This window comes from Agelaius tricolor, unplaced genomic scaffold (genome assembly GCF_023055355.1).
Source record: "Agelaius tricolor isolate 1412-34295 unplaced genomic scaffold, bAgeTri1.0.p SCAF_27, whole genome shotgun sequence".
NCBI lineage: Eukaryota > Metazoa > Chordata > Aves > Passeriformes > Icteridae > Agelaius > Agelaius tricolor.
The window spans coordinates 8,336,433-8,364,396 of record NW_027269287.1 but is presented as its reverse complement, the minus strand read 5'-3'; the positions used below and the strand labels follow the sequence as shown (position 1 = coordinate 8,364,396).

Sequence of the window (27,964 nt, the reverse complement as noted above, 5' to 3'; positions counted from 1 at the left end):
AGTGGGACTTATCTGGCTTTGCAGCATTAAAGACATTTAATTCGATAACATAATGTAGAAGTCACAGACAAGGGTAAAGATCAGTAAACAAATATCATTAAATCTCAAATTTACCATCAGATTCATCATCTACACAGAATGAAATTAGATTGATGCTTAAAGTGAAATCTATGGAAAACAGCAATGCAGATAAAAACCTGCCTTACTCCTTTTGATTATATGAAGGAAATCACATCTGCTGTTCATTATTATGCTACTTTATTTTTCACAAAGATAAAAACTTGCCTGTCTTGAAGAGTTTGCTAATATGCATAAAACACAGAAATGAGGACTAATGAATTTACAAGAATCAAAAAGTAATTACTGTTCCCCAACAGTACATTATCTATCAGCACCTCGGGCTGATAGAGTTTCCTCTAGTACAGCTGCATGAGATATTTTATAGTAGTAAATACTGAATATGATGTGCTACTTTGCACTGTTGTCTCTGCAGACAGAACCTGTGTTGAAACATGCCCAAATGGATATTACGCTGACAGCACCGAGAGGCAATGTTCTGCGTGCCACAGCACCTGTGACACTTGCACTGGAAAACACAGCTCACAGTGCCTTTCCTGCAAACTGGGTTGGTACAGACAAGGAAAAGGATGTGTAACCCATTGTCCAGCAGGGTAAGGCCCAAGATCTTGTGCTAAGAGCTGCATCACAGAGAGAGCTTTGAGAAATTAGATCACTGCAGCATTCCATGTCAGTCTGAAATAGAACTGAGTTTTGTTTTCAGGAGAAAATTTCTTGTATTATCACAGTAATCTAATGGTGGAAAACCTCACTTCCCTGTAGAAAACTCCAGAATTGGTGCCCAGATGGGAACTGCTTAGATGTGGTGTGGACATGCTCAGAATATGCTCTTGGCTATTTCTGTACAGAACAGTGTGAACCAGAACAAGTATACTAAGTTATAGGTCAGTCAGCCTGAGCACAGGCAGAAGAGCCTCCAAGTACAGGCAGAAGAGCCTCCAAGCACAACTCTGGCCTCCACTTAAGGAGGAGAAGTTTGGATAAGTTTATTTTTTTTTTTTGCGTTAATGCTTACAGCGGGTGATAACAAAAACCATTAAAACATCTTTGAACTGAGCACTCATAATTCTAGACAGAAGCTTTATAATTAATCCATTTAAGTTCAAAATGTGAATTCAGTGTTTTGGGAAATTCAGTTTTGAAAAATTCAAATTTAGAATGTTTTAACCTATGATTTCTCTTTCAGGTCCATTTAAATTAAAACTAGAGTTCAATGGATCACACTGGCTGTCCCTCCCATTAAACTGGAAAACTCTAAGGACCATATCTCAGCAAAATCACACACACCTTCCCTACTTCAATACTCTATATCTCAATTCAACTCAGATTTTAGAAATTTTTGCTGTAAAAACTATACAGAGTTGTGCTTTGTCGCTGAATTCCAATGGCCAAAGGGAATGAAATTAATTCTATTTCCACTGAGTTTACAAACACCTGTGTTCATTTTAGTATGATTTTTATACATGGATGTAATCACGATAAAAAGCTAAGGATTAAACAAATGGTTTTCCTATCACAGCTGGCCTTTATGCAAAGCTACGCTTATCTGATCTATCTCAGGTATTTCGCACAAAATTCCACTGGATCATGTGAGAGATGCCACAAGAGTTGTAAGGAGTGTATGGGGCCTCGAGCCACAGACTGTCTTTCCTGTAATACGTATTTCTACCTGCTGCACTCCAAGAACGAATGTGTTAGCTCTTGTCCTCAGTACTACTACGAAAACAAGGACAACAACGTCTGTGAGAGATGCCACTCTTCCTGTTTAACTTGTGACGGTAAAAGTATATGTTCTGCTTTGAGCAAAAAAAGAGGTCATCAAAACACCTGGAATCTCAGCTCCATGATCTGGGAACACTTCACAAAGACACTAACCACATACAGTGCTACCAATCTGTCCATGACTCTGGGTGTCCATAACCCACAGTAGGTGATGTAGACCTCTCCCAGGGGCTGCTGAGCTTTTCCTGTCTCTTGGTGACTCGTTACACTCATGCTCCACTGATTTATTTCTACTGCATTGATAATTGAGGTGAAACCAAGTATATGAATTCCTGTCAAGCTTTCTTCAGAACTGCTTCCAGCAGAGAGCACCAACAGAGAGACAGCCACTTAACAGGGAGGGCTAGGACCAAGTCACATGTTGCTAAGTCAGTGAATGGACAAAAATGGAGAACAGTAATGAATTTACCATCAGCCAGGCCTCTCATAAAAATGCTCATCATAAAAAATTGGGCTTACAGAGATGGACCCCATTTTTCACATGAATATCAAGAATGACTGAAAAATATCTCACTCCTTGAGCTGCCCTACTGTCTGTTACTCTTTCACTCCGTGAAAGCCAAGGAACTTAATTCCCACTGCACATCTTTACAGCCTACAATGGGAAGAGTAAAGACCCATAAAGCACATCTCTAGATTGAAAGGAAAACTGATATCAAAAGCACAGTGATGTTTGATGCTTTTAATATAGTTATGTATTTCACAAAGTTAATTTTCAAAGACTGTCTATTTTGCTCTGTGAGACAGTGGTTTTAGTTTCTCAATTTTCCTAATTAAACCACTTCTGAAACAAAAAGCATTAATCCTCTTGGACCCATTTGATGTCCTTTTTTACCTGAACAACACAAGATTATAGCTAATGGGTTCCATGCTGCAGCTTAGAAGACCATGCATTGTAACACACGAACTATTTTGGATAGTGGATATACTGGATAGTACAGATAGCTAATTGCAACAAAATTATATATGAAGCACTCAGAATGAAGCCACATTCAAGAATGTTTACAACCTAATTGTGTAACAATATTATGAAAATTAGCAGAAATATGTTTGCTTTGATTTACAACAAAAAAAGATAGGCATTTTAATTTACAGACCACCTCCTTTGTTTTTCACATTATTTGGCATAAATACTACGGGACAGAATTTTTATCATCATTAAAAAGACAGAATTATAAAACACAAGCCAATCTGAAATGCATCTGCATTGCTGATATATCAGCAAAGAGCATGGTGTCTCTGTCAAGAGCAGTAAGGAAAATCATGCATTGCACAGTAATTTAGGAAGTTCTCTGTGTTACAGAAGGTTACTTACTTCAGCAGTTTAATGTCTGCTAATGTCAGTTCCTTGCATTTTCACTTTCTTCCTTTCAGAAAATGGCAGAAAATGTCTGTGTGCAGGGAAATGGATGGATGCATCTTGACACTTAAGACAAACTCATCCCCTCAGTGTTTCACAGAAATACTGCATGCAGCATCTGTCTTTAAAAAGAGTCTCTGACACACAAGGTGCATATGGTCCTCTGGCTGTAACTAGTGAAAAATGGTTTATTTCTTATGCAACTAAATAAGTTATTCTTCTATTCAAATATAAACATCACTTAATTCATGGTTGTCTGAAAATAGTTAACAGGGCAAGTAAGTATGGATTTTGTGAAGGACAGAATTTGGAGAAGGTTCTCCACATTTTACTTCAGTGCTCTGATCTAATTTATTTTCCTGAATATGTGAGAGGTTCTCTGTACAACTGATTGTGAAATTATCTTTTCATGATTATCAAAACACATAAGAAATAAATTTTGTTTGCACACAAAACCCCAAGACTAGGCACAAGCTTTTTCTAATACCAGCCTCTTCATGTGGAAGTCCTCACTAATGATTGTTGCCGCTGACAAACATCCTTTTGCTTCAAGCAGTGGTCAATATAATTTTTAAAGGAAGTTAGCTGACATTTCCTGTTGTAATATTGTTGTTTTGTTTGCCTTTCTAGGGAAGGGAGCATTCAGCTGCACATCTTGTGTATGGAGCTACAGTTTGTTAAATGGAATGTGCAACTCAGACTGTTTCGTAGGTGAATACAAAGTCCAGGAGACTCCAGGACAAAAGGTAGCTACTTCAAGGATTTTTGTAAAAAATACAAACAGCACATGGCTCTTCTGTGAGTTTTTAATGGTGCCTTTCTTTAAGTATGTTTACTTTTTTCCTCTTTTAGCAGGGGAAGCCTTGTTTCTCTTTCTGGGGTTTCCTTATAGTCAACAAAGATATCAAAACCACATGAACAAATCAGTTCCATTAATGATACAGTGTTTTTTTCTTCCAATATAACAGATTTCCTCTTGGATTTCTGATGCCTTTTCTGTAAGAAATCCTTCTGCATTTTTGATTGACAGCTTTTCTGGCAGAAAGCTCTCGTAGAAGGACAGGCTGAAATTAACACAGCTGTATATTTAATTGAATAGGATAAGGTTTGGATCTGCACCATAAGCCTGGGCATTCCACCTTCCAGATTTCCACACCAATTGCCTTCTAAAGATATTTATTCAAGAATATAGCAGCAAGGCATGCCTGGGATGGAGTCTCTGTCCTATAATATCTTCTTGACAGTCCTACTTCATAGCATTGATCTGAGAAAACAGCCTTATTTGAGGCTGGGGACCACACAGGTGTGCAGGTCTTTGCAAGAGCTTTGACTCTAAGAAATTAAGAACAGCTATGATCCTGCAATCTTGCACAGGTTCTTCCATCCAGGATAAACAGCCTTGCAATCCTAACTGCAAAGGTGGTGAAAGTTTATTGGAGTCTCCAGATGTTCACAGTGAACATGGCCAGGAACTGTGAGCATTGCAAATACTGAAACCCCTGACTTAAGAGCATTCTGCAAGGCAGCTGTGATCACAGTGACCGCTGGTAGTCTCTGTAAACAAAGGTTCCCAGAAGCCTGGACTTCAGGAAGAGTATTTGAATCTAAGCTGTTTCCATAGGAAAAAAAAGCCACATAATCTAAGAGTAATCAGTTTTGCTAAAAAATTTCCAACCACCTTTAATCCTTACTTCTGCTTCTTCCCTGGGTAAAGAGAAAATTCATACTCTCAGCTTTTCCCCAGAATATTTCGTATTGCTTCTTCCACATCACTTACTTTTCTGGCTCAAAAAGCTTAAAAGAATGAGTAAATTTTAACATCCTGCCTAGCTAGGTGAGATCTCTAAGCTTTTACAACACTTTACATCCCACAAGCAGATCACTGAGAAATCAGAAAACAGGAAATTTTGAATTTGGTATTGTATCTTCACACTGACACCCAAGGTGCCTAGAGATGACAACCACGATGGTCAATGACAGGACAGAACTGCCAGGTCAGGTACAAATCACACAAAATTAGAGGTGCATTGCTTGTGTTCTGTGTTTGAAGGAGAGCAAACCCAAGTGTGAGAGATGTGACAGCTCATGCATTGAGTGCAAGGGACCTGGTCCTCTCAACTGCACAGTCTGTCCAGCCAGCATGCAGCTCTTCCTGGAGGAAAGCCGCTGCCTGCCCTGCTGCAGCAACACAGACCCAGCAGAAACCCCAGAGTGCTGTGACTGCAGTGAAACACAAGGTAGGACCACAGTGAAAAGCAGGAATACTGCTAAGTGTTTTATGGTTGATTGTGCTGACATTATGCTGCTTGAAAACTGGACTAGAGCAAAAATGTGCTATCGATAAACAGTGTATTCCTAGTGCTTCATCAAAAATAGGGAAGGTTTTACTCAAATAACAACCATTATGTCTGGTGCTGGAGATGGCAACTTCTCACACTCTCAACTACTATGTTAAATGGCCTGGCATTTCATAAACCAACTGGTTTATGAATTAGCTTACTTCAATGAAGAGACATCTGAATCTCATTGCATTTGTGCACCTGCTAGCTTTTCAGCTTCTTTCTCATTATTTTAAATACAATAATGAAGAACAGATATCCCAACAACCTTATCGACATACTTGCTGCATAAGAACAACAAAAATATCATTGTGATACCAGAAAAGCTAGGTGTTTTGTTGACTGCTATCACTGCACCAGACACACTGTACCAGACTTTTAAGACACACACACACATAAATGCAAGCTCATTTCACCCTTTTTTTTGGTTATTCTTTTGTTTTTATTTGCTGTTGTAGATGACTGCGTATTACGGACAACTCTACCACCTGGGCAAAAAAGTAAAACTATTTTATTTGTTATCACTTGCATTTTGCTTCTGCTTGTCATTGGAGCCATTGTATTCATCTGGAAAAAGGCACGAACCAAAACCCAGCCTGTCAATAAAGGACGATATGAGAAGCTGACAAATCACTCCAAAACCTTTCCTTCCTCTGTGAGCAACTATCACAAGAATCCCAGCTACCATGAGGATCAAGTGATTGAATATAGAGACAGAGATTATGAAGATGATGACGACGAAGATGACATTGTATACATGGGCAAGGATGGCACAATTTATCACAAATTTAAATACGGACTTTTGGAGGATGATGAGGAAGATGAGCTAGAATATGATGATGAAAGTTACTCATTTAGATAACTTTTTATTAGTTTACTAACAGTAAATTAGTCCTAGTCTACTGTTTTTCCTATGAAATTATAGCTATTTAGTTAATATGCTCTGTTACTTGATAGCATCCTGACCTCCAATTTTTTTGCTAATAATTATTGTGAAACAAGAATAATTTCTAGAAATATTTCTAGAAATTCCTTTTTTCTAAATAAATCTTTTCTAGGCTTTTAAGTAGCACTCCAGATATAATCTGGTTAAGAGACCAAGTTTCTATGCATTTGTGTGGAGAATAATCTTTTCCCAATATGTATTTGTGTAACTAACACAAACTTTTCTTCAGACCTTTTTGAAGAACCCTGCCAATCACTACTAGAAATGTGATAAGCAAGATGGGTGCATCTACTTGATGAATGCCACTGGGAGAGGATGCTAGTAGTTCACTAATTTGTGATTAGAGTTACTCAGCAATTCATAATAGAAGAGGCAACTTGGAAGAATTTACTTAGATTTTCTTCATAATCACCTGGTATTCCCTGAACATAATCTTCATAATCTTTACAGCATAATTTCCTGTTAATTCATGTATCTATGACATAATATTTTAAGACTTAGGATTCTAACTACTTCTCATAACTATATCTTATTCACAGTTTGTATGAAATAGAAGAAAAATATTTTATATATCAGCCTCTGATCAATCTTTACTGCAGTGTTTGTCAAAAAATCTTGCATTTTACAGATGAATTTCTTGGTTTACAACAAAGGGCAATATTGTCTATAAGCATGGCACACACACACCAATTGTGCAGCATGAGCAGGTGGTGTTTATACTGTAAATGGCTCAGGATGCTCAGATAATGGCAAAGGGGATATTTTCATTTTTCTGATAATTTTTATTATTATTATTACATAAATAAAAATTTATAATTCTGAAGAAAAGAATGGCTGTTTGTTGTGAATAAATTCTTTAGCCATCTTATATATGCTGTTACTCACTACATTTCATTAAATCTCAGAGTTTCTCTAGGTTTCCAGTAAGGAGCTTTTCTAAAAACAATAAGGGTATATATATAGATTTAATGTTTACAAGTAATTGTGTAAAAACACCAGCTTTCCATGGCTTAAAGCCTCAGTGAAATTTTCAGTATTACATAAGCCTAAAGACCTAAGGATAGTTTGATCTGTAAGATTAAAGATGTTTTATAGAGAGGTTTATTGCTTCCAATTTTAATTTTAACCTTCTAATTGTTGCAGCTTCAGTACGAGAGAGGAATTAAAGGTAATGTGACTTCACAAAAGCTGAAACCATGTTTAGCAAAAGCTATGTTTATCAAAAACTGTAATACAGCATTTGGCAGCAAGGTACTTCAGAAAGATACATGTTATCTTTCACTTTAAAATCTAATAAAACAGAAGAGGAAAAGAAGAGTGAAAAATCAGTTTGAAAGATGATACTGCTATCCTGGTTTTCTAAACTTGTTTAAATTAACAATATGCTTTATTCTTGTTGCTAATGGCTTATAACACAACTGTGAGGATAAGCTTTGACACACTTCCTCACATTTCAAAGGCTTATTCTTAGCTATGCCTAAGCAATCTGAAACCAGAATGATAATGTGCATTTTCTTTATGGGGGCTCACAGGTTATGAAACCATATTATTATGAAAGGACCAGATGACCCTGGAGAGGCAAAAAATGATTGAAACCATGGTGCCATAGTCAGGAGTTAGGTTACTCAGCCCTTTTGCCATGCCCTGGTTTCCTGGGGACAATGGGACCCATCTGACAAAGCAGAGAAAAAGAATCTTTGGTCAGAGACTTGCAAGACTCCTCAAGAGGGCTTTAACTTAGATTTGTTAGGGAAGGGTGTCTGTCCATCCCAATCCAGCCAGTCAAATATCAACACCTTTAATGGATGCCCATCATCAACATCTCCTATAGCACCAACATCTCCTATAAAAGAAAATCACATTCAATATTTTTGGAATTGTTAAGTTTAAAAATAGTACTCAAGAAGACACAAATTTAGGAACCTGTATTCCTTTACAGTGTCTACAACTAGAAATCCCTGCTAAGAGTCTAAAAGAAGACCAAGAAAATAAAAGCACAAGGAAATAATTCTAGTATTGCTTCTAAAGAAACTTCATGGAAAACTGGTAGAACCACGTAAGGCAGTAAAAAAATTACAGAGAACACAATAGTACACAAAGGAAATTCTGTTTTTCTGAATTATTTTATCCCTTCTATTAATCTAAGTTCCTTACACTTTTTCCTGAAATAAAGGCATCCAATTATTTTTTAATCTTTTCTAGTCCTTTTTACCTATCATCACCATTTCCCAGCTCTGACTCCCATTGTCACAAACATTCATAAAGTTCTGGTCTCCTGGAAAACACAAATCTTTCTACTTATTCCTCAAGACTAACAGATACTAAAACTTTTCTAAATACCACACTAGCAAGTGCAGCCTTCTGTTTTAATAATTTCTCTTTCATCTTTCTACTTTGTGTTTTTGGAGGATACCTATTCCATGTTACAATCAGACTGCAAGACATATGACCCAGCAGAAGAATGATTTTACGTGGTCCCCTGAACAACAACAAGCACTGCTCTGTGAGCTGGCCCATTCCTGGAGTTTCCTGAATTTTCAAGAAGCCTGTCCCCATGTATTGGGCTTCTCTGGACAGTCTGTGGCACAAGATGTGGTTGCAAGATTTTTTACCTATTTGTTCCTCCATTTCAGAGAGTATCACAAATGACACTTTTGTAAACCTAACATCAGTGAGTCTTAAAAGCTCATGTTTTCAAGGAAAGCACTGTTCACAGAACTGACAATATACAATTTTCTCTACATTTTAAACATTCATTCATTAAAAAGCACACACACAAAACACATCCAGTTCACCATAATTTTATTTTACTCCATTTTGGACAATGTACTGCATTCTGTCCAGACCTCTGTAAAGTGAGAAAATTTTGCTATTCTTTTTTCTCTTGAACAAATTTTCATATGGATATAAATACTTCCTCTAATTATGCAGCCCATTTATTTTGTTTAAGTAATTTCAACTGTACCTGAACTCATTTTAATAAGAATTATAATGGCATGTGCTACAGGGTTTCAAGATTTTTTAACTCTGTGTGGGAAGTTGCTCACAAAATGAGTGTGGAGCCATCAGAAAATATGTCTCATTTTTATGTTTATTTTTACTGGCTTACTGCTACTACTGAGCATTTAATAACAGCTTCCAGAAAACATTTTATATATGAAGGATAATGTCATTCTGAACTGGTATATAGCAGCAATGATGGTGACCAAGAATTAGCAAACCTAAGCACTGCTGTAATTACATATTCCCATAAGTGGAAGAGTTGCTACCTAAATCTTACCTTCTTCCAAAACTACTTTCTTTTTATCAGGTCACTCGAAAAATGGGAAACAGTATTTTTCTGTTAACTCTTCCTGCAAGTTTCAATTGTGTCTCCACTGTGTACATTTTAGGTTTCAATTCTCCACTTGCTGATGTGCCTTAAAGCATTTACTTGCAGAATCTAACTGCATTCAAACAGTTTTTATTTTATGTTATACAAATCACACTGTCATTTTTCAGAGAACTGTTCTGTTCATAGGCTTGGCAAGAAGGGTTTTTCTTTTTAATTTATGATGATGAGCAGAGAGGAGAAAGAAATTAGCAGGCAGACCTTGAAAACATAGGGAGTCAGTCATATATATAGTTAAGTACTTGCATGAACCACATCTATGTTCAGACCTGTACTGGTTACCAACTTTTTGATGAAAGTCTATTCAATCTAGACTTACAATTCACACAGGAAATTCCACTATAACTGGCACTTTACTTCACTAAGTTTTATAATCCTTGCTTTTCCTTATAAATGGAAGTTCTTATTGAGTTTGAATGCTTAATACTCAGTACTTTTGCAATTAGCTAAATATTACCTACACACAATTAGTATTTGCACACCACCCTTTCTATATACACTTCCTTACACTTACAGAATAATAACATCTAAAACTCTAGTTTTAGAGTGCTGGCTAAAGTTAGAGTGCTGGCTAGTTATATAAAGTGCTCTTGGCTGTCACAGACATGTTTTATGAAAAATCCTTTTGCCAAGATTTTTTCTCCTGAGAAGCTGAGAAGCCTCAGAGGAAAAGAAAAACAAGAATAATCTGCTGCTGTGGAATGTAACAGGTGCATCATCTTTGATTGGTCTCATGTGGCTGCTTTTAATTAATGGCCAATCACAGTCCAGATGTCTCGGACTCTCTGGTCAGTCACAAGACTTTATTATCATTCCATTCCTTTCCTTCCTTTCAAGCCTTCTGATGAAATCCTTTCTTCTATTCTTTTAGTGTAGTTTTAATATATAATTTTCTTTTTAATATAATATATATCATAAAATAATAAATCTGCCTTCTGAAACATGGAGTCAAGATTCTCATCTCTTCCCTCATCCTGGGACTCCTGAGAGCACCACCACACTTGGCATTCTGACACAAAGCAGTAACAGTTCAGTTATCTTTACTTAAAATAGGTTATATAAGAAAATAATTCTATAATTTGAAATACAGCATAATATTACAAATGCATTATGTTTTTATCCTCATTTATATGAAATCCCCAGGTTGTCTGTATCTACTTACCAAGCCACTTGTCAATTGCATTCTCATACTTTTTTTGGTCCTTTAACCAGTCTTGATGCCACCTAAGGTTTGCAATAACACTTGAGTAATTTTGACCCAAACTTTGTTTCCAACTGATAAACTGTTGCTTGTTATACTCATGAACAGAAGAAGAAACCTTTGGATAGTTTACTATAGAGCGAAGTATTTTGTCCAAAGAATGTACAGTTACTGGGAATTTTATGGCGAGATTTGTAAGCTCATCTGGATCAGCAGTAAGGTCTGCAACAAACAAAAGTCAGTTAAGATTCAATTTGCACTAAAGTTAATTAACGAATCAGTCAAGATATAAAAGCAGCATACCAAAGAGTTGGGGCAGTACTGAAGAGCCATCCGAGTACGCGATGTATTTCCACTTGCCAGTTCTCAGCATATACACAGAGGAATTCACATTGCACCCATGGAACTCACTCAGCACCCATGAGGGCCGAGGTCCTCTCGGTGACGCTTCGCTCTCAGCCTTTTCACGTAGCAGCGGTATAAGAGAATATCCACTGAGGTTCTGTGGGACAGGAACTCTTGCTATATCTAAGGAAAGATACACAAAACCAAAATGTTACTGCAGTTTTCAGTTTTAAAAAACTCTAACACAATGCAACCAAGGTCTGAATGTTGATAATAAAATGTGCTCTCCTAATTATTATCCCAAAATACATAATAAAAAATACCTTAAGGAATTTCCCAAGGCAAGCTGCCCAGCATCTTGACCAAATATATCACCTATGTATAACTTAACCTTTAACAGAAGTTTGTGAAAATGATCACAATAGTCTCCTTGACAGTTGGTGCTGTTTTATTCCTTAATCACGGTTGCAAACATTTCTCTTTTGCTCTGACTATATCAGGCAGAAGAAAAAGAGTAACACAGCATGAAAGGGCCCTAAAAGCTCCACATCCAACATGTTGTAGCTGTTTATTACTTGAACAATAATGGTGCTAAGCTCATCTGTAGAATTCTTCATTAGAGAATAATGAAATGCTTCATAAAAGGTGGCCTCTATTATCACCTGTAACTGGTGGGGACACTTGCTTCTCTGGCAGGACTGGAGATAAAGATGTTATTTGAGGCGGTATAATCATAGTGCATGTACCAAAAACTCTGGATGACTCCACAGCCTACCAGACGGCCATTAGGAGACGCTGTAATATCCATAAGCTCCGCAGCATCAACTTATAACACAAGTTTCTCTAGCTCCCAAAGATCAGGTTAAAAGACTGCAAAGGTTTTTCAGAAACATTCTGAAAAACATAGCTGAGAATCCCAAGCATGTCCTAAAAACCATGTATGATAGTAATTCGAAATTCAAAACTTTCCATTTCACAGAGCACCATGGTAGTATTTAGTCTGTTCTGTGTTGAGTGGTGATACTCTGTGCATATAAACTGCTCAAAGGTGACTCTTTCCTTCATCAGCACACATCTTCCTTTTTGTCCTCTGCCCAGCCAGCATCTGACAAAGTACTAGGAAGACCCACAATGTGTAAACCTAGCAAGCAGCTCTTGATCATGCACGGGCAAAAAAAATTTGAACAAATACACACTACATTCCAACAAACGAAAAAGGGATATGGGCTCTTCTGTCATCTTAAACCAGTAACGCTATTACTTGGTAATCCAGTAACTGGATTTTCTATGTGTGAAGAATGTTCCAGCCATTCAGCAGCTCCTGCTTTTCCAATAGAGAGCCAAAGGTATTTCCACACTGACCAACAATGCTAGTGCTGCCTGGAGATTATGCTACATCCTGTTACAAAAAGCAAGAGCTGTTGCAGGTCTGACTGTACATTCGTATCCTACAGATTCTGCTGGAATCAAAACATTTGCACTTATTCTCAAAGCCAGTGCAGGAGGCAGTCTTGACCAAAGGTGCCATTTGGATGGCACCTTAAGAGAGATTATTTCCGCGTGATAATCCTAAGCAAAGCAATTAAATTTGTCACAAAAATAGACTTGAAATCTGTTTCCTCGCTAGTCAGCAGCAGCATGCAAGACAGAGACCATAATACATGATAGAGATGGCTCTTTAAGTTTTCATTTTCATCATACATGCCTTTCTGACATTCAGAGTACAGAGAAGGGGAACTGCCAGAACAGAAGGAATGAATTATGCACACAAAGTTCTGGGGAAAAAAAGCCCAAATGAAAAACCCCCAGGAGGCAAAGACAGAAGGATATTAAACCATCTGACCAATTATGTCACTTGGGAAAAAGAAACAAAGAAATAAGAGTTTTTCAGCTCTTTACATAGGATAACATAACTTGTATAAGATCCATATGTAGTACAGATATATATACATAAAAATTTGATGTCAAAATTTGGAAGAGAAAGCGACTCAGATTTTATATCCTATTTTTCCCTGGATAACTGGTTCAAAAGTTTTGAGAAGACATAAACAGATAAATAACTTCTGTTTACTTTTTAGAAAATCAACCTAAAACAATATAGAAGTGGATTTTTCACTGGTATTTATTGCTAGATGTACAGTTTTATTCACTCATGTTCTCCAAGTAATTGCAGTGTACATGTGGCACAAGCCTTCCAGATTGGTTTGAAAAAAATATTTCTTCTGATTGGAAGCCTAAAAGATCACAGATAAAGCCTCATAAGATAACTTTACCTGATGGTTAATTCCAATTAGAATGGTGTTTTGCATGATTTATCACAGATAACTGTTGAAAAATTCCCTCCTAAAAGTGATTTCCATCTACGTAATTTAAGTTTAGTTCTTTTCATTTTATTCTCTGTCCAATACTGAGTATTTTCATATCTCATAAGGTAAGAATGGATATCCATTATCACATCTTTTTACATGTGCCCGGATCATTTTTACATTTCCTATACAAAGCTTTCATCACACTTCTTCCACATGACCCTTCATAAAAGACATTCCTTTGCTAAGTTAATGAACCTGTTCTCCTCCTTTCAAGTTTAATCTCATCTCTGGATGCACTTATGCTATAATTTCTATACTAAACTGTTGGGTGTGAAGGCTAGCAAGGATTATTCATATCCAAAATGGGCTTTATTCCTTTTTTTACTAACAAATAATCCTATATATAATCAATCAGTGTAATTATGTGGAAGACAGTTACAGTAATAAGGAAGACAATCAGTTTCTTTATTTTTTCATCCATTTTTTACTTTTTCTGTTAAGTCCATATATATGGTCCACCAATAAATTATCTCCTGTTGTGTTACTGTGTTGTGCCTCAAAGTCAAGACATCATTCTGACTATTATGATACAAATGCAGAATAGTAATGCACTAAAGTCAATTAACAAGTCAGTTAAGATATAAAAGCAGCATACCAAAGAGTTGGGGCAGTACTGAAGAGCCATCCGAGTACGTGATATATCTAATGGTAACAGGGAAAAAAATTGTCACCTGAAATTACTTAACTCACCGAGCATAGTAGGATAGATATCCACAAGAGATACTACATTTGGTATTTGCTGCTGTTCTCTAAAACCTGGTCCCATAACTAAAAGAGGAACGTGGGAACTTCCCTCATACATGCTCATTTTATAGAACTGACGGTGTTCCATAGCAAGTTCTCCATGATCTGCAGTGAATATAACAACTGTTTTTCCAAGAAGCCCAGTATCTTGCAGAGCTGAAATAATCTCCCCTGCAACATCAAAAAGATACTGAAAAGGATACATTCAAAATATTTCTTCCAAGGTCTGTACCTGCAAAGCAGCATGCAAATTTCAAGGAATCCTACTAATCCAGTGGAGGAAACTCCTCTTTTGTTGCACATATATTTGTGCAATGAAAACATAACAATACTATACTCCTCTATTTTTGTACGTACATTTCTGCAACAAAGACAGGGCCAAGATCAATGAAGTTGGTAGTTAAGCAAAGCACTTAGGCATCTTAAATATTAAAACTTTAGGATGACTCATGCCTAAACATACTAGTTAAAAGATGTTATAAAATTACAACTGCAGTGCAGTTACTTTGCAATCCCTTATTTCCTAAACCTATAAGGCTTCCATTGTTTCATTCATAAAATGAGGAGGAGCAAATCTGTGTCTTTTAATTCACTTTGCCAATCTAATATGGTGTCGTGGTTTAGATCATATACCTAAAAGATTAGCTTATTTGATCATGAATTTCATATTAGGATGCAAACAAATTCATTCATGGTCACTTTTCAAATAAAAAAATAAAATGCTGTAAATTAAGACCAAATTGCATTGTAAATTGCAGGAAGGTCTGTAGACCTTCCTGCAAACTCTGAAGAATTCTAAATGTACAATTAATTATTTCTTCACAACTTTCAATAATTCTAAGGGACATTCCAAATGTAACTTTACTCTTCAGTCAAAGTGTAACAGTTGTTATCCAGTCTACACATTTGAAATCAGCTTCTAAGGAAAACAACTTATGCCCTAAAATTTATCTTTTCATCCAGCTCAGCTTTTACAGTCTGTCACAGACTGTAAAAGTGTTTCCATTATTTCAGTTAGCACTTAATCAAAGAGATTTAGTTCCTCTTGTACATGGGTATCCTGGGTACCTAGGAAAAGAAGGGTGGAATTTCCAGCACTATTTAATATAACATACCACCTATGTCATGGAGGGGGCCTGGTTTTCAGCAGGAGACACTTAGGTGTGTTGAAGTTGATTAGTCTTACCTCCGTGCTGGAAACATGTGAACTGCTCCCTTAACTGTTGCTGAAATCAAGGGAGGCCGTAACTGTTTCTGAAACTCTGACAAGCTGTAACTATTCCCAGAGCAGCAGGAAGACGCCACTGCCACCACGGCTGCTAGTGCTTCCGCCACTGCTGCCACTGTCAAGGCCAGCACTTACAGAACCCTTTATTTGGATTAATTAGCTCTCCAGGCTTTTGTCCCTGTTTTCCATTGTTTCTTCCAGGCTGGAGAAAGGATATTAAATTGCAGAAACTATTTTGCCTCATTGCTTTCATTTTTCTGAGCTGCATGGTCCAGTGTGGAGGGGATGGAGATGACAGGTGCCATCTTGCCTTTGTCTGGGAAAACCACACTAGGTACTCTCTTTGGGGGGTGTTTTTGCTTTTTTGTCGGTGAACACTTCCTCTGGGTGGAGCACTCTCCTTTTGTGTTGTCTTTTATCTATATTGTCTTTATTGCGAGTTTTTGGTAAAATTGTTGTTCCTATTTCTGGTCTCTCCTAGTATTTCCTGTGCTGGGAAGGGGATGGAGGAGGAGGGGCAGCTTGCATGGGGTAATTTTCCCATTCGGTTTTAAACCGAATCATTTGCAATGGGTCATGCCATATTTTGCTGCAGTGACTGGTTTTCTACAGAGCTTCTAACTGCTGGCTGTGATTACTTTTCAGAGTGCTCCCAACTCACCTAAAAGGGTATCCTCTCATTTATCATATAGACTGAATGAGCAACTTCCACAACTTACTCCCAGATGTGAATTGTGGTATTTTGTTTTCTATTTTTTTCCCCTCCAAAGATCAGCCCTATCAGCACTTTCTTTAAAAAAAACAGAACTAGAAAACCCACTGTGTAATAAGACATTACCTACCCAGCATGGCATCTGTCTCTGCACACATAGCATAATAAAATGCTCTAATATTTCTCACTTCTTCCTTTGTAAACTCTCCTGTGCAATTCTTGGTGTATGATGAGTAATAGTCTACAGGATGCATCTCTGAAAGAGAAATCCACTTGGGTATTTTAATAGCTTCATAATTTACCTAAAAAATAAAGAGGAAATTAACATTACTTTAGCAACTGAATTAAACAAGTTTTTTAACACAGATTTAATTTTAAAAAGTATAGCATAAATTCACAGTTCTCAATTTATGGCCCAGGAAACAGTAGCTGCTTACTTGTTACACCATGCAGCTACCTCCTCCATACTTCCCCACAGTTCCACAGGTAAATTGTTTTTTAAAAACCTATGAAAATCAACTAGAAACTAAGGCTAGGAGGCACAAATATGTGCTTCACCAACTGCTGTATATTTTTGAAGAGAGATATCACAGAACACTCTTCTAGAGTAGGTACAGAATATTGGCAGAGTGTCTTTGTAACTGTAGAATAATTATAAACCTATGGATCTAAAAGATTGTGTGTTATGTGGGACTAGAGAACAACATGGAAAACCATGTAGTCTGGGAAAGCCTCCAGGACAGTGATGACAAGTCTTGGCATCTTAATAAAAAGAACTCACTACATTAATCCAATTTTCTAATACTTTCGACATGTTTCTACATATGTCAATCCATTTAGTTATAAAGAAACGTAACATCAGTATGAAACCAAAAAGCCAATCTATTTGTATATTCAAACTATGTGTAGTCACAGATATTGTCTGCTTCAGTACTAGCTTTAGAGTCTTGAAATTTGACATACACATTTAGCCTTGGCTGTAATACTTGTAAATATTCCCTTAAATAAAAGGGAACTTGAGGTAATTTCCTCTTGTACTTTCACTTGTTACTTGGAGGAAAAGCCAGCCAGCTAAACAAGTTGATAAATCTGCAAGAGTTCTACTGCCCACAGAACTAAAACCTGGCTTTGTAACAGTCAAATAGACACAACAAAATATAAGTTTCCTTAGGATCTACAGAAAACACACTGCTAGAAAAAAATCATTAAGATAAAATAATAATGCTTTAGTCATTTTCTTACTGCTCAAGGTCCTTGGCTACATTTTGGCGTTACATTTTGGACTTTGCAAATGGTACTTATTAGCTGCTTAAGATAAGAGAGTAAAAAGTGTCCCTTTCCATCCATGATTCTTTTCTACAGAACTTCAGTCTAGTTTTAAATATTCACAAAGACACAATCCCTTTGTCTGTCTATGGTAATGTCCTGGGTAATCCAAAATGTTACTGTATTCCATATCTATCTGTGCCATAAGATTGTTACGGTGCCTTTAAGACCTGAAGCGTGGCTGGAACCAGAACTGCAGGGCAGCCGGGAAATGCCAGTCCCTTTAAAAGGTCAAGAAACCCAAGATGACTTCTTCTGCTGCTGAAGGAGGAGACTCGACTTCAGAGGGGCTGATATGGGTGAGTTTCTGGGATTCCAACTGTAGCAACTCGGAAGAACTGCATTTAGTGAACAGAAACTGTATTCCCAGTGATCTTTGCAAACTCCATAGGCAGTGAAGCTTGATCAGGGGGTTGGGCCACCCCACATCAGTGTCCAGAGACCAGTTTCCCCTGCTCCCTTCTACAGCATACCAGCAGATCAGAAGGCACCAACACCAGTGGAATCCGGCTGGTGCAAGAGGAAGCAGCAAACAGCGGTGCTGACCCCACATGTGCCACAACTTCCCATCTGCCACTAGACCTTCGTAAGCTCCAACCTTCCCAGGAGGGTTTGCTGCCATCCATTCCCTTTGTTTCTTGGAGTGCATGGTGGCAGGTGACACCTTGGAAAGAGCCAGACACCACTTTCCCTTTGCCCCCTGCAGGCAGTCAGCAGTGGGGGGCTGTCAGATTAGAAGGGGGCTGCACCCCACCAGTTTGGGATCTCTTTGTTCCTGTGGAGCTCCTGTGATTCAGCAAGTTTGTATCTAGTGATTATTCACTGCTAATTTTTGCATGTTGCTGTTTCACTTGTTAGTAAACTTATTTTTTCACTTGTATCTATTGATATTGGTTCCTTATTGGTGGAAAGGGATTGGTTGAAACTAAGGGGAGAACTCATTTCAGAATGTCTACCTCTTTGAATTGTCTTAAACCAAGACACATAATTCACAACTAGGAAAGAAGCCACATGCCCTGAAAAATGACAACTTGTGTGCGAAACACAGGGGACCATCTGGTTGATAACACAACGTTTCACAGACATAACGTGTTGATACTCTGTTCTGTATTACAGCCCAAATAATCAGGACATTTAATTCAGTTCTTCACCTATGTGATCAAACTTCTTAATGAGATTGCCTCTGTGATTTTAAAAGACTGTTTCTTCCATGCCCAAAAAAGAGCTACATTGCAGAAGAAGAACTGGCCAATGGTCAGTAAATGGTAATATGTGGCCCACACAAGGCAGTATGTATACACAGTGGTGGGAAGGAGCCCAGCAAACTGTGCAGTTAAGGTACTCTGACTGGATAAAAGATGACAAAAATTTGTAAAAGATGTTATAACTGTTTGTGACTCAAAAAAAGCACCTATGCTTCCCAAGATACATCTAACCTAGCAATCAGCACCCAGCAAGTTTTCCTTAATAACTAAGCCAGATCTTGCTTTTTGCAATTGAAAGGGCTTTTTTCCCAAGTTCTTCCTCTCCCCACAAACTTCTTACCATTCCCAGAAGAAGCCACAACCCTCACTATCATGAAAAAAATTCACATCTCTCAACCTTCATTTGTAAATCCTTTTTTTCTAAGTATTTGTATTTTTGGTACATCTAGATAAAGAGGTTTAGCAGTTCTGTCATGGAAAAGGCCACAAGTTACATAAATTGCATACAGATGGGTTTTTTGAAGTATATAGTCTTATCAACCTAATTCTAATTCTGCAGCTGCAGAGAATATTAATGCCTTTCTGCAATTAAATCTATTGGAGTAAATTTCTATTTTATGGCAGTTAATGTCAACTGGAAACAAGACTGAAAAAAGTATCTCTTCTTTGGAATGGAGTGCTATATCTTAGTTTTACACATACAGACACTTTCTTGTGCTTGAAAACCTACAGTAGCACAGAAGAAGTTAACAGAAAAGGAAGACTTCTGTTGTGTCTTATGCTGCTTTATGTTCTAGGTCTATACTGCAGAAAAAGTCAATCTTTCACTGTAAAACTCAGACCAAATTATTACATATAGCATCATTTCTAACAAGCAAAATACAGAATGTTCATAACAATGAGCTTCAGACCATTACCAAAATTAATTTACAGTTAAGAAGAGCAACAATCTCATTTTTCTTAATGTGTTTCTAGCTATTGAACGCTATACTTATTGATTCAATGACTACTGCTAACAAACCTTTTCCCACAACAGAGACAAATTTGTCACTTCTATTTTCTTAGCCTTTAATCAGAAATCTAATATCTCATTCAAGTATTTTCTTACTGTGTAGTGAAATATCAAAACTGGGTCTATCTTGGAAAACCAGGAAAAAATATTGTATTAAAATACAGTTATTAATAAATTAGTATTTAAATTTTATACTCACATACCTTTTCAAGCCAATAGGGAGATGTTAAAAATGTAGAGGATCCAAAATTTTCTCCTGCATAGGGTGATGGATATGGGTGTGGTAAATTCAGTCCCAAGTAAAGAATAAATGGTTGAGTAAAGTTAACAGCTTCTTCCTTTATCCAATTTACTGCTTTATCAGTATTCTGCCAATCTTTTTCCATTACTCTAAACTGCTTCCTATGGCCTGTAAGTTTCACCATGGGTCTTCCTTCTTGTCGGAGCAGGAAGTTAACATCCCTAGTCCAAGCTTCCACACGGTTACTGAAAATACATACACAAGTCACACACTCAACAGAAAATGTTTTCTTCACTTTTCCTCCAAGCAAAAAGCATTATGAATTCCTGAAGAACTTCCCCTATACTTTCAGTTGCAATCTATTTGCAATACCTGCAAAAAAGGAGTGTTGTTATTCAATTGAGCAATTATGATTGTGCATCTATTTTATAGTCAGACCTTCAGCCTTTTTATGTCTGCTTCTGAATTTTCTTTCTTATTTATTACCCATTTATGTCACAATGGCTCTTCTCACATCTACAAAATAATACTTAGAAATACCATTCCATCTTGTGGACCTCTCTCCACGTTTTGGCACAGATTCACACACTATTTATATGTAAACTGGGCCAGAGATTTTTATGTGAAAGAGTATAGTGGGAAATTACTTTACTGGTGAGGCTGCCTTTAGAAACAACATTATGGATGTGGCTTGTACTATTAATTAAACACACTTTAGACAAAAATCTGTAAGAATTATTTCTCTTGTACAAATCCTATCAAACAAGAATAGAAAAGAGTGTAAAGAAAGCAAGAAGAAGGGGAAAATGTCAACATTTCAATGACAAAATATTTTTGAACAGATTTTCTAATGTCATGGCAATTGTTGTCTCTCTAAAACAATAAAAAAAATCTGAGCTGAAAATGTCCTTGTTTCTTTGCCAGAGTGAATGATGGTGGACATTGGTAAGAGGCAGACTACCTAAGACCTTGACTAATCTTCACCTTGTTCATGGCAATTTCAATATAACCAAGAAATTACAAAGGAAAGTATAAAACTGCTCAAGTTTGATCACATGCTTTTATCAAAACACAACATTATTACTGTTTAAAGAGCATCTAACTAGTTTTATCCCCAAAGGAATTTTACCAATGTACTGTAACTTCTAGAAAAGCTATCTGTAACAATTTTTTTATTGTTTTAATTTCTTGTTTAGGCTCACACTTTCAACCTACACAGGCTTAAATAAATTACTTAGAACAATATAGGGAATCTGGTTTACAGAGAAAGCATGTTTCATAGCCATTAAAATGAAATTATGATAAAGGAGTGTGTGGGTGTGTCTAATTGTACCTAATGTCATAATACTGATTTATACAGAAAAAAATACTATGTAGGCCATAGGCCAGTCTAATTATCCAGTCAGACTGAGATTAGGATCAAGTTTAAAGAACCAAATCCCCTCATAACTAAAAAGGAAGCATTAAATAACTCTAACCTGTTTGTCATTAAAGAAAAAGTTTCTCTTTATTATTATTTTAACAACAGACATCATTATTAGTCAGTGAGATAGAGCATATTCATAAAAACAACACAGAATAAAGATTCCCCAGCAGGCCATGGAGGAAGGCTGTACCCCAGCAGTCCATGGAACTGATATCTACTTGCAGCCTATGACGTACCCCACACCAAACCAAATGGATATCCAAAGAAGGCTGTGATCCTGTGGAAAGCCTGCACTGGACTTCCAGCAGGACCTGTGGACCTGCAGGGAAAGGAATCCAGGCTGGAGCAGGTATACTGGCAGGACATGTCACCCCCTGGGGAGACCCACACTGGAGCCGTTTGTTCCTGAAGGAGCGCATCCCATGGAAGGAACCCATGCTGGAGCACTTTGTAAAGAACATAAGCCCATGGGAAGGACTCACTTTGGAGAAATCAGTGGGGGAGGGACCCCACACTGAAGCAGAAGAAGGTAAGGAGTTCTCCCCTGACGAGGAGTGAGTGGCAGAGACAATGTGTCATGAACTGACCACAGTCCTCACTCCCAAACCCCTGTGGGTAGACATGGTAGAGAACTTGGAAGTTAAGCCTGGGTAGAAGGGTGGTGGAAAAGTGTTTTAAGATTTGGGTTTACTTCTCATTGCCTTACTCTGGCTTCTAATTAGCAATAAAAGAAATTAATTTTCCTGAGTTAAGTCTGTGTTGTTGTGTACCTGAGTGATCTCTCTCAGTCCTTATCTTCACCATTGAGTCATTGTTTTTTCTCCTTTCTGCTCACTGGAGGTGGTGGAGTCACAGAACAGTTTGTTCTATCATGGTGGCCCTGGTGTGTCCATCTGGGGCCACCACAACAGCACAAGTCTTTGAACACTTATGGCCTTCAAAATACCCCTCAAAACCTCTGACATTTTGTGACAGTAGGCTTAATATTTAATTTTTATAGGTACAGGGTTTTGTTCTGCTTTTCCTACACTGTTGGTATTACCAGGAAGTCTTAAGGCAAGGCAAAAACAGTTTATGAATTTCGCTTAAGGAGCAATAATACCAGCGTTAGAAAATAACCATTCATGTTGGGCAAACCAGTTTCTGTATTACCTTTCAACTACAGGTAAAAGACAAAGTACAGCTGCAAGAGATAGGCTTGCTTCTCCATGAAGTTGCAGGACAGATCTCTGCTAGGCACCCAACACAATTTCTTTTAAGTTAAAGCTACTATCATTTCACCTAGAGACTGAAACCACGTGACAGCACACTACATGATTTGTTCACTGCTGCCCATTTTACAGCAGAAGAATCTACCTGATTACCTTACTGAATGATGTCCAGAAGTAAAGTCCAATTTCCCAAACTTCTGCGTATGGTAGCCATGCTTCTCCATGAGATCCATCCATGTTACATAATCTGGATCTAGACCTTTGAAGTTATTCCAAGATTCTGTTAGATGAGTGAAAAGACCACTCCACATAGCTGGGGAAAAAAATGATGAGTGATTAGTACTCCCCACCTATAAGGCTGGGAAAGGATTAATCTTCTCATTATTACAGAGGTTAAAAGTCCAAACTGTGATACAATAGAACAAGGAATACAAAGTATTACTCTTCCAAATCTTATTTTGTAATCAATACAAGTATCAAAATTTACTCAAATAATCTCCAGAATTGCAGAAGAAGGTCCTATGTTTCCAGGTGCTACGCAATCATTAAATCAAGTTCTAATTAGATCAGAAAATATTCTTCTTGATTTCTGAAAGGAAATGGCATGGTAGTACAGATCCTGATTAAACAATGCTGTATTTACATGTGTTTCAGAATGTTAGTTACCCTTATTACGGTTAAATTTAATGCGAGTTTAAAGTTAAGTATATTTGTGGAGAGAATTACAATACAGTATTCTCATAAATACAACATGCCCTCAATTTTATTCTTTTTAGGTAATCTACTTCACTACCACTTGCAAAAACAAAGTGAGAATATTAAAGAAGAAAGGAAACCAAGGCCAGAGTTGCAAAGGAACTATGAGGGAAGATTTTAAAAGTGAATTCCTATTTCTTTGCAGCTTATAAAGAATCATTCACTCTTTCCAGTGCTAATTTAAAGATAGTTCCAAAACAGAACTAAGTCATTTCACAAGCAATAGAAATATCCTGTAAGCAAAGTGCATCAACCCCATATGGCAATACCAGTCCTTTCCCCACCCCAAAGCCCTCTTTCCCGCTATATTTCTTCTGGTATCATCCCTGACACCTCCACAATAGATGTACTCTCAGTTCCCTGCAGGTATCCAAGCTCCTGGCTATGCAAAAGATGTCCTGCTGGTTCAGAGCCCCACATATGAGCTCAGTAGTCACAGCTACCTATAACACTACACGCAAGTGATGAATTGTTTAATTCCCTATTCACTTTCTTTCTCACAGGAGTACTAATCTGCCATTTGCACAAACTTCTTAAAATTAAATAACATTAAGTATTGTTCTTAGCAATAAAAAATGGCTGAAAGACTCAAGCATCAAGAAAAGGAAAGGAAGGCTGACTGCTTGTTCATGTAACGTCACCCACTTAAAATGTGACCATGAGAAAAAGAAATGGGGACTAGGTAATCAATAAAGAGAATATTAAAAATGTAACACTATATATGACTTTGTCTGCTGCTTCTTTCAGTGTATGCTTTGAGAGGAAGGGGGACTTTTCTATAGCTAGATCATAGAGGATTTAGATTTTATACAGATTAAGCAGGGTCTTTGCAACAATTGAAAAAGGTAGAAATGTTTTAAGATGTAATCTTTGATTAAGGAATATAGTTTCCTTCTATCTTCCTAGCAAATTCTGCAAGTGTGAAATTGAACACAGAACAAGAATCACATTAAGTAAAGGAAAACATGGAAGTATTCAATTAAAGCTACTGAAAGATGCATCAAGTATCTAGAAGACAGGGGAAACTGCTACCACTTTATTCAGCTATTATTATTTACCACTCTTTGCTGAATACAGGAAGGATATTTATTAACTTAGTACTAGGAAGAGAGAGTAGTTCTGTGTGTAGTTTCAGCACAGCAGCAGAACAAATCAATGCTTTCTCTACAAATCCTGAAGATTTTTTAAAATCTGAAGCTTCAGTGGAGTCTGTAAAAAGATTTGGGAGCTTACACTTAATTGAAAAAATGAGAAACAAAAGAATAAAGGAAGAAACATAAGAAACAGAAGAGATAAAGAAATGAAAGAGAAGAATATCATAAGAATTCAAACACAAGATAAAAAAAAAAGAACCTTATTGAAAAACAAAACAAATCCCTTCCCATTAAATAATTTCAAATTTCCCATCATTACCACATATTTAAATTGACATATGCAAGCATTTATCTGGTGTTTTGCTTGTTTGCAAAACCTTTGCAGGGTTTACCTGCACGGGAAGGACAACAAATTGGAGAATTAGTGTAGGCATTGAGAAAGACAGTGCCATGTCTTTTCATAAAATTTATGGAAGGTAAATCTACAGTCTGATTTCCTGGAAAAAATGTCAAGCGTCCATCCTGCAATGAGACAAAAGCAACACATAAACAGCATTAATGCAAACTATCGGCTGCATAAATTCATATATTTGTTAGCGTGGACTGGTGTTGCTCAAATGCTGCCAATTCTAGGCAGGTTTGGAAAACAGTGTTGAAAAGCCCTAAGCAGAACAATATAAAAAGGATCATTTTTGAAAAAGTGCAATGGAAATAATAACTGGGCTTCTTTATAGTAAAATTAATTCCACTGCATCACTATACATATTCCAAGCTCCACTTCTTCAGGGGTGGGGTTGTACCATGACACATTCAATGGGAATAGGTGCGGTGAACAATAAAAAGGAGTAAGGCTGGATCCCAATGTAGATGTGTGCACTAGCACATACTTCTTTGAAACCATCATTGATTCCTCATCCTTTCTAAAGGCTTATCCATACCACTTCTCTGTGAACTTATTTGAAACTATGGACTAGAAAAGGGATCAGAAAGCTAAAGAAAGCCTATTCTCCCACAGAAATCCCACCCACAATGGTTCCCTTTTGATACTTCCATAATGCTAATTTTGATGCTTTCATAATGCTTATTTCATTTTAATAACCTATTTGTTCAGACAGATTTTTCAATCAGTAACTTAAAAAAGATTAAACATTTTGAATAGGTAATTTTACAGTAAAAGATTATCATCACATGAAACCAGGTTTCATGCATATTTCACATCACTGTGTTTCATCTGTCACTTTTATTCCCTTCCTTAGTTGAATAAGATGTGCCAACACAGCCTCAGTCTGACTGGCTGTTCAGTGAACAGATAGGCGGCAGTGCATCTGCAGTTTTAACTGCAGAAAAATGTAATTCCCAGAATTTGGTTTCTGGCAGAAATACTCTTGGATAACCCAGCATTGTAGAGAGTCACTTCATTTGGCACCAGTAGAGCTAACTGCAGCATCCCAGCCTCTGAACTCAGCTCATATCAGAACATGCTAAATGAGCAATCACCTAATCTTGTATACTACTACAAATAGCATCTTGATCAAGCACGCAGTAGGACAAACTGGAAATAAAGCTGTAATACACATTATGAACTTGAACATAACTTCGGACTGAAAGTGCTCTTTAGAAAGTTGTCCTGGTTGCAACCAGGATAGGGTACATTTTTGCAGTAGCCAGGCGGGGACAAGGCTAAGACATGGAGGTTATTGTATACCACATGTTATTTTCCAGGAACAGGGAAAGGGGTCCTTTCCAGGTCAGAGCAGTGTGGCAGCCAACAGGTACTCTTGAGCTCTGCATAGTATAGCGGTGAGCATTCAAATGTGAATTGCTCACCTCTCTTGTACATTTTTGTTATTAACACCACGGAGCTTATGTTTGATTCTACAACAAGGTGAGTTCAGGTGAGTTAGAGAAACCAAGGCTCCCCAGAGTAAAACACACCAGAGCATTTTTAGTGTGCTGGTGGGCACAGTGAGAAAACTGTGAAGATACATGAAAAGATTAGTATTTGTGAGTGGGAAAATTCTTTGTCTGAAGGGTAAACCAAATATATTAATAAATCACTGTGATGAAGTTGCTACGTACCTACTGCTAGAGATACACGTCTGACAAGTTTACTGTGTTGTTATACCTTATAAGAGCCTCAATAAACCAGTATTTGGAGCTCAGTAAGTCAGCAATTTCATCTGTGATTCTAGAAATTCGCTATCCCATTTGTTGTGGAGACTTAACAGCCATAGGACTTAAAATGGGAAGGGTAACATGGTTTAGTGACCTTGCTTACCATTAGGCTTTTCAAGCGAACCGAAGAACATTGACTGTATACACACTAGCCCTGCTCCAGGGGCAGCTGCCCTGCCACGGAGTCCTGCTGGCATGTCCCCCTCCCGGGCGACAAGCTCTATGACCCCAGACCGTGGGAGCCACCTGCGCAGAGGTTTTCGGCTGCTGGGAAGCCCCTGATGCGACCAAGGCGCACCCTTCTGGGAAGCGGCCGCGTTTGTGTCGGAATACTGGGGTGAACAGTCGGGGTGCGGCTGTCTCGTCGCACGGCAGGCCTAGTGCTGCTGCTGCTGCTGCTGCAGCCCCTGCCGCCGCTGCTGCCACTGCTGCTACTGCCGCTGCTGCTGCTACTGCAGCGCCTGCCGAGCCGCGGGCGCCCCGCGCAGTGAACTCGCGCTTGCGCATGCCCTGTCTCTGGCCTAGGTAATGCATCCATACGGCCGCGGTGTCTCATCCTCCCTAGTTCCGTCCAGGCCACCGCCGAGGATTCCCTCCTGCCCCGCCCTTACCTGTCAGGGTGTCCTTCCACGCCCCGATCACTCACCAAGGAGTCGCAGGCCACCAACACCACGTTAGATCGGGGCTGGTCCCCGGGGACGGCGGGCCGCGGCCTTGCTCCGGCCCCGGCGGCCATGAGGAGCAGCGCCACGCCGGCTAGCCCCAGCGGCCCGCCGTCTCGCAGTGGCCCGCAGTCTCGCATCGCCCCGCCACCGTAGTCCCCAGCTCTCTAACCGAGGAGCAGCAGCTCCGAAAGCAGATTCCGAGGCTCTGGCCACAGAGAAAGAGTTGACCCCACCGCACGCTACCCGTTCACTGCGGCCTACAAGTCCCACGGTGCCCAGTGCGGCGGCCTGCAATTCCCAGCGTGCCCCGGGAAACGAGAACTACATGTCCCACGGTGCCCCAAGAGAAAATGGCGGC

The 27,964-nt window shown here is 38.2% G+C and overlaps 2 protein-coding genes across 7 annotated transcripts in view; one reads left to right on the top strand and one right to left on the bottom strand.

Moving 5' to 3' along the window:
- PCSK5 (proprotein convertase subtilisin/kexin type 5) overlaps positions 1-6,421 on the top strand; it is a 229,819-nt gene extending 223,398 nt beyond the window's left edge. The window contains exons 33-37 of the mRNA XM_071448591.1: positions 494-671; positions 1,639-1,856; positions 3,851-3,966; positions 5,271-5,457; positions 6,018-6,421. Coding sequence (XP_071304692.1) covers positions 494-671; positions 1,639-1,856; positions 3,851-3,966; positions 5,271-5,457; positions 6,018-6,421 — 1,103 coding nt within the window. The remainder of the gene's footprint in view (positions 1-493; positions 672-1,638; positions 1,857-3,850; positions 3,967-5,270; positions 5,458-6,017) is intronic.
- Positions 18-27,936, bottom strand: ARSK (arylsulfatase family member K). 6 transcript variants are annotated; one of them, XM_071448597.1, is made up of 9 exons: positions 27,588-27,936; positions 25,159-25,288; positions 23,070-23,229; positions 20,242-20,524; positions 16,626-16,797; positions 14,502-14,726; positions 11,401-11,625; positions 11,059-11,319; positions 18-168 (listed from the first exon to the last, which is right to left on the bottom strand). In XM_071448597.1, exons 1-9 carry the CDS (start codon positions 27,741-27,743, stop codon positions 98-100), a joined length of 1,683 nt encoding a protein of 560 aa, XP_071304698.1. In that variant the 5' UTR covers positions 27,744-27,936; the 3' UTR covers positions 18-97. The 6 variants fall into 6 exon arrangements, with proteins under 6 accessions (XP_071304698.1, XP_071304694.1, XP_071304696.1 ...); XM_071448593.1 differs by lacking the exon at positions 18-168 and having other exon boundaries at positions 9,291-11,319; positions 27,588-27,934; XM_071448595.1 differs by lacking the exon at positions 18-168 and having other exon boundaries at positions 9,291-11,319; positions 27,553-27,693.
- Positions 27,937-27,964: the final 28 nt, after the last annotated feature.

Coding starts and splice junctions, on each gene's coding strand:
- ARSK (XM_071448592.1), bottom strand. CDS start 27,497: ATGAGACACCGCGGCCGTATGGATGCATTACCTAGGCCAGAGACAGGG. Junction 16,798..20,241: donor CTCCCTATTGGCTTGAAAAG/GTATGTGAGTAT, acceptor TTTATTTTTTAG/GTAAATTATGAAGCTATTAA. Junction 11,626..14,501: donor TATCTATCCTACTATGCTCG/GTGAGTTAAGTA, acceptor ATCTTTCCTTAG/ATATAGCAAGAGTTCCTGTC.